Below are 6,866 nucleotides of genomic sequence, written 5' to 3' on the forward strand. Positions count from 1 at the left end.
TCAAGGCTGCTTTTATTTGATCAAAAATACAGAAAAAAACTGTAATCTTGTAAAATGTTATTACAATATAAATTAATGGTTTCTATTTTAATATACATTAAAATGTAATTTATTTCTGTGATCAAAGCTGTATTTTCAGCATCATTACTCCAGTCTTCAGTGTCACATGATCTTCAGAAATCATTCTAATATGCTGATTTATTATCAGAGCTGGAAACTGTTGCTGCTTCATATTGTTTTGGAAACTGTGATACTTTTTTTCAGGATTCTTTGATGAATAAAAAGCTAAAAAGAAGAGCATTTATTTAAAATAGAAATCTTTTCTAACAATATACACTACAGTTCAAAAGTTTGGGGTCAGTCAATTTATTTATTTTTTTTAAAGAAATTAAAACTTTTATTCAGCGAGGATGTGTTAAATTGATAAGAAGTGATAACAAAGAGTTATATTGTTAGAAAAGATTTATATTTTGAATAAATGCTGTTCTTTTCAACTTTTTATTAAACAGAATCCTGATAAAAAGTATCACAGGTTTCAACATTGATAATAAATCAGCATGCGGCAGTGTAAGTGATCCACAAAACCATCCTGGATAGAAAGCAGGACTGCTAAAGATCAGCAGAGATCAGTACCTGCGACGGGCTCCGCACAGACAGGAAGTCCTGCACAGGAAGTAGCAGCTGCAGTCTGGAGTCAATGTGACGGAGACTGTGGAGTTCAGACGGTTCAGGACCGAAACCTTCACAAACTGATAGAGTCGACGAGACCACCTGGAAACCAGAGGAGAAATAAATAACTCACCCAACAATGAAAAGAAGTGTATTTCCACCCGGCCTTCAGCACATTTAACCCCCCAAAAAAAGAAGATATTCTCAAGAACGTTTGAAACCAAACAATATTGGACCCCGTTGACTTTATATGAACTTCCTCAAAATATGTCAGAATGATGAAGTCAGATGGTTGAATGATAATTTTTCAGGCTTTTATGGCTCATGTAGTCTGAAATAGTGAGAAAAACAGCTCAATTTTATTCAGAGCAAAAACATGAATCTGCTGCAGATGCTGATATTTATATGATGAAATTCTGCTGCTTGTGATGTAAATCAATGAGAGATTTATAACAGTGCAGCAGATGCTGACATAAAATGATCTAAATATCAGTGGTCGCTCTATATCTCCAGTAATATAAGATGAGCTTGAAATGCTCCAAACATATAATGCAGTGATTGAGAGCTGAAGAAATAAAGGCTCCTCAGAAGATGTGAGATGTTCTGGAGGCTTGTGAAGATCATTCCTCCGCTGAGGAACAGTGAAAGTAAAGCTTCTGGAAACAAACGCTCCTCAAAAGATCCTGAGGATCAGATTTGAGACTCTAAAACATGATTGATGGAGAATCAAGTAAAGCTGAGCTGCTTCAGTCCAGTAAGAGTTCATCTGGAGATATTACTGCAGTTATTCTGACGCTTACTTGATCAAAATCAGTCAAGATTTGACTCGTGAAGCTCCAGCTCCAGAATTACACTGAAAGAGCTTCGACTGAATAAACCTCTAAACTCTCAATCAGAGACAGAAGATGTGCAGCAGATTGAGTGACAGCAGAGTTTGATCATGCGGATCATATTAAATATGATAAAGCAGGCTTTATAGGGTTAAACAAAGTTCAACATGATTAAAGGATTATCAATAGGAAGCTAAACAGCTAAACATTTATTATCTGAGGGTAAAGACCTCAGCAGGCCTCTGTCACAGATGTCATGCTGTTTTGCAGAAGCGCTCACATGAAAATGAAGCCCAGCGGTTTTCCTGGTATTTGCTCTTGGACTTCACACAATATCCTGACTGCTGCTCTCGGACGCTCGGCCAAAGAGCCCTTTAAAGCCAAATATCTAAGTCTTGACTAATATCCTTCTGTTTCCCAATGAGCGAATCTCCCATCAGGCCGAGCGGCGAGCGCTGAGGTCAGAAGTAGGCGGGGTGAGGTAAGCGTTGGCATGCTGCCTGCGTGCAGCAAAGACTTATGGGTAATTAAAAGCCTCACTATAATGACTGTGAGCTCATAGATCCACCGTACTGAACTGCAATATGAACGTATAGCTCCAGATAATAATAACAGACGTTACTGCACAACATATGGAGGTTATAAGAGTGGTTTTTTTGTATCATTGAGAGTTTTTGTTAATATTTTGAATTGGATTTTATTTTTATATTTTCTGCTTTCATGTTAATTTTAGTTAAAGTTTTAGTAGTTTTGTTGTGTGTTTTTTTTTTTTGTCTTTTAAATATGTCTATTTATTTTTTTATTTTAATTTTGTTTTAGTTTTAGTTATTTTGTACATCAAGTCAAACGTAATGAAAATGAGAAACGTTGCCTTGGAAACTAGCTTATATTTTATTTCAGTTAACATTTATTTTATTTTAAGTAACGAAAACGTTTAAAACAAACTTTTTAAAAAATGTTTTTTAATTCACTATAATAACCCTGGGTTATAAACAGTTGGATGCTATGTTTAATAATAATCTTGCATTTGAAGAAAATACAAATCATAAGAAAACCTACATTAACATGCACACTGGCAGCAAAAAGTTTGGAATAATTCAGATTTTTTAATGTTTCTGAAAGAAGTCTCTTCTGCTCACCACGGCTGCATTTATTTGATCAAAAATACAGTAAAACTATGAAATATTATTACAATTTAAAACAGCTGTTTTCTATGTGAATCTCTGTTAAACTGTAATTTATTTCTAGAAGCGCATGTGTGAGAATACAGCGAGATCAAAACCAAGGTAACCGGCTTCGTTGCGCTTGCAAAGCTGCATTATATAAGATGCACGGTGGATATTGTGTGAATTAACGTTTATTCTTCTAATGAAGTGTATTTATTGTAACATAAATAGTTTATTTTGTGTAAACTGTGTTGATAATTTCCAGTAACGGTTGTATAGCGTTCCGTGTCGGGCTGTTGATACGCACCATTACGCGATACGCGATTAATGATGAGGTGATGTAGAGCGAGACCCATCATACAGTGATGCAGTGATCCATCATACTTTAATGTGCTTTGGCCTTCAGCGCTCGTGAGCATTAAAACACAGCCGTACGATGGAAATAAGCCCAACAACACCATCCGCAGCATCTCTCTGTCTAGAAGCATGAGAATAAGTGCACGACAGCGATTAATGATGAGGTGATGTAGAGCGAGACTCCAGCAGAAGACAGCTGCGGTGCAGTGATCCATCATACTTTAATGTGCTTTGGCCTTCAGTGCTCGTGAGCATTAAAACACAGCCGTACGATGGAAATAAGCCAAACAACACCATCCGCAGCATCTCTCTGTCTTTACAAATGTACTAAAGTCAGACAGAGCAACACTAAAACATCAGCGAACAGCCCTACATTAACCACAGACCAACATTAACATGGAGAAGCTTCTGCTCTCTATTATAGCTGTGGAGGATCTGTGTGTTTGGAGAGTTTTAAACTGAAATACACAGAAATGATCCTAAAATACAGTTACACATTGTCGCCGGGTCGATCTGCAGGATTTCTTGCTGTGATGAATATGTGGAACACATGGAAGCCCCTTTCTGCCACGGAATAAAAAAATTTATTAAAAATAAGATCATTGTAATTGTTTATCTCATAATTCGGACTGTTTTCCTTGCAACTGCAAATTTATATTTTGCAATACTGACTTTTTTTCTCAGAACTTCAATTTTTACATTTTCTCAGAATTCTGAGTTTATCTCACAATTATTACTTTATTTCTCAGAATTCTAAGATTATATCTCACAATTATTAAATTTTTCTTAGAATTCTAAGATTATATCTCACAATTATTGAATTTTTCTTAGAATTCTAAGTTTATATCTCACACTTATTACATTTTTCTTAGAATTCTAAGTTTATATCTCACAATTATTACATTTTTCTTAGAATTCTAAGATTATATCTAGGAGGATCCAAACATCTGCGGTCCTGTTCGGCCTCCGCACTAATTACAGAAATCGCTTTGCAAAGGAAAGAAGAACGCTATTAACATAAGAGGCCAATTCCTGTGCCGGTGAGATGGGAATCAGATGAAAAGAACTCGTAAACACCAGCGGAATGAAGAACAACGAGTCACTTCAAACACACCGAAACGGTTCAACTCGACTGTTAATGAAGTGTAATACAGAGTCTTAGAGGATTGATCACTAGTACTAGTGAAGACTAATATACGTGTATGAAGCCGTACCTGCGGTTCAGTCAGCAGGTCGCTGCAGTTCTCTTCTTCCTCTAGATCTTTCAGCAGTTCCTCTATTCTCTCTTTCTCCTGCTGCGTGAGCAGAAACGAGTTTCCTGACGCTTCTGTGAGCTGAACAATCACAAACACCTTCAGTCAATTAATCAAACATATTCTTCATGATCCAGTCACTACATAAACTCATGTTCTTCCTCAGCATTTCTGTCTCGTTTTCCATTTTTGTTTTAAGATTCTTAAATCAAGATTCATTTACTGTGAATGACAAACTATAAGAAGTCTTGTTTTATGAGAAATTGATCAAAGTGAGTTAATCTGCAAATGGACTAAAAAAAAATCAACTTAATTCAAAGGGAAAACAAGTTTCATTTTCCACTGGCAGATATTTGTTCTTAGACTGTTTTAAGCATAAACTCACTTCATTTTGGTAAATTTTTCAAGACTTCATATCTTAAGAATGTTTAAATATTTGTATTAGAAGACACAAATACTGAGGAAGGTATTCATTTTTTGCAGTATATGCAACATTTAAGGCCACAACTGTATGTAATTTAAGACTTTCTTTTCTAATTTAAGACCTTTTAAGGCTTTAATTTGAGGAAGGGTGAGTAAAGACTTCTTAAGACCCACAGAAAGATACATTTGCTGGATATGACAGAAAATGACAGAAAATAAGAGATCTTGTTTTCCAGAAATTGATCAAAATGAAGTGAGTTTACGCTTAAAACAAGAACAAATATCTGCCAATGTGGTCCAAAAAATCAGCTTTGAATTTAGTTGATTTTTCTGAGCTCACCGGCAGAAATTTGTTCTTGTTTTAATCATAAACTCATTTTCTGACCACTTTCTTTTCTTATCTGATGTGCTTCTGCATCTCCAGTAAATTTAAGAAATTTGTACTGGAAAACAAGTCATAAATACTGAGGAAGAGCATCAGTTTCTGCAGTGGAGCTGGAATCAATTTTGCAGAAAAACAGAGCGGTTTCAATTCTACATTACACTATAATTCCATTCTGTGCTCTCATGAATGGATGTCTTTCCATGTTTAAAGACCCCATGAAATACAAATGTCAGTTTTGCACAGGAAAACATACCAAATTTCTCAATGACATCATAATACACTCTTTTCTGTCCAATCAGAAGCTCTGTAGAATAAGCAAGCCCCTCCCCCTGAGACCACCTGACTCTGAGCATCAATATCACATTCAGACTTTTTAAAAACAAACGGGACGAGCCCTTCAATAAACCGTACGCCAGCAGCTCCTTCCAGCATTCTTCACCCACATGTTCAGTCGTATGACTCTAATCGTGACCTCGACATACCTCAATATTTCTCTTGACAAAGTCTTGTCTGCGCTTGCTGCGAGCAGCTCCTCGCTGTCTGCTGTCTGACGGCTGATCCTCCATCACCTGCTGACCCGCTTCAGCGTGACCTGCATCACACACACACACACACACACACACACACACACACACACACACACTATTATGGTCTGTTTCTCACAAAGTTATTATATGCCTTCAGAAGTCATACAGAGGACTTCGGATCTCAGTCACCATTCACTTTCATGGAAAATATCAGCTTAAACATGATAAACCTCATTCCTCAGAAGAAAGAAAGTCATACAAGTTTGGAACAGCACTGCAAATCATGACTTTTTGAGTGAAAACATGGCAACATACAAACCATAAAACAGATCAAATGCAGTTTGCTTATAATACGTCCATAAGAGTACCAGTGCACATTTCAAGTGTAATATTCTAATTCAGCAAATTGTAGGAGCACAGAGACAACACACACTCACACACACACACACAGAGACACAGACACACACTCACACTTACACACACACCACACACACACAGAGACACAGACACACACTCACACTTACACACACACACACACAGAGACAACAGAGACAACCCCCACATTACCAGGAGTTTCAACTGACTTTATGGTTTTATATTGAGCTAATGATATTGTCTGTCCCCCAGTCCTCACAGAAACCTTTCTGATTTTTTTTTACGTTTTCAGTAAAGGTTTCATTAATTTAGCCGCTTGAAGTACAGGGACAGTCGCGTTGTGGGTAAAGTCAGGTTTGCTTACATTATGAATCCATTTTTGGTTCTATGGTGTAGGTCAAACCAGCACACACACAAGCAAACATAAGGAAAAGGCTGCTATAGTAAATACAAAACAATACAGTGTACACACAATACATCTTATTTGTCCATGTGAAGTTATTAAACACATAAATATCCAACAGCACAGTTGATCTGGAAACAGCATACGTCTTTAATTTATTTACAAGAGTAAATATTTATGTCTAACTTTTAAAAATTATATACTGTACTTTAACTAGTATTACATTTTAAACTTACATTTAAAGGGGTCATATGATGCTGCTAAAAAGAACATTATTTGGTGTAATGAAATGTGTTTATGCGGTTTAAGGTAAAAAAAAAAACACATTATTTTCCACATACTGTACATTATTGTTTCTCCTCTATGCCCCGCCTTTCTGAAACGCGTCGATTTTTACAAAGCTCATCGGTCTGAAAAAGAGAGGTGTGCTGTGATTGGCCAGCTATCCAGTGCATTGTGATTGGCCGAATACCTCAAG

The 6,866-nt window shown here is 36.5% G+C and overlaps 1 protein-coding gene across 1 annotated transcript in view; it reads right to left on the minus strand.

Moving 5' to 3' along the window:
• fsip1 (fibrous sheath interacting protein 1) overlaps nt 1–6,866 on the minus strand; it is a 29,721-nt gene that overhangs the window by 11,404 nt on the left and 11,451 nt on the right. Inside the window, exons 7-10 of the mRNA XM_016557362.1 lie at nt 5,832–5,884; nt 5,566–5,718; nt 4,237–4,356; nt 634–771 (exon numbers count right to left, since the gene is read on the minus strand). Coding sequence (XP_016412848.1) covers nt 634–771; nt 4,237–4,356; nt 5,566–5,718; nt 5,832–5,884 — 464 coding nt within the window. The remainder of the gene's footprint in view (nt 1–633; nt 772–4,236; nt 4,357–5,565; nt 5,719–5,831; nt 5,885–6,866) is intronic.

The sequence above is a fragment of the Sinocyclocheilus rhinocerous genome, unplaced genomic scaffold, assembly GCF_001515625.1.
Source record: "Sinocyclocheilus rhinocerous isolate Xijiao unplaced genomic scaffold, SAMN03320098_v1.1 scaffold1068, whole genome shotgun sequence".
Taxonomy (NCBI): domain Eukaryota; kingdom Metazoa; phylum Chordata; class Actinopteri; order Cypriniformes; family Cyprinidae; genus Sinocyclocheilus; species Sinocyclocheilus rhinocerous.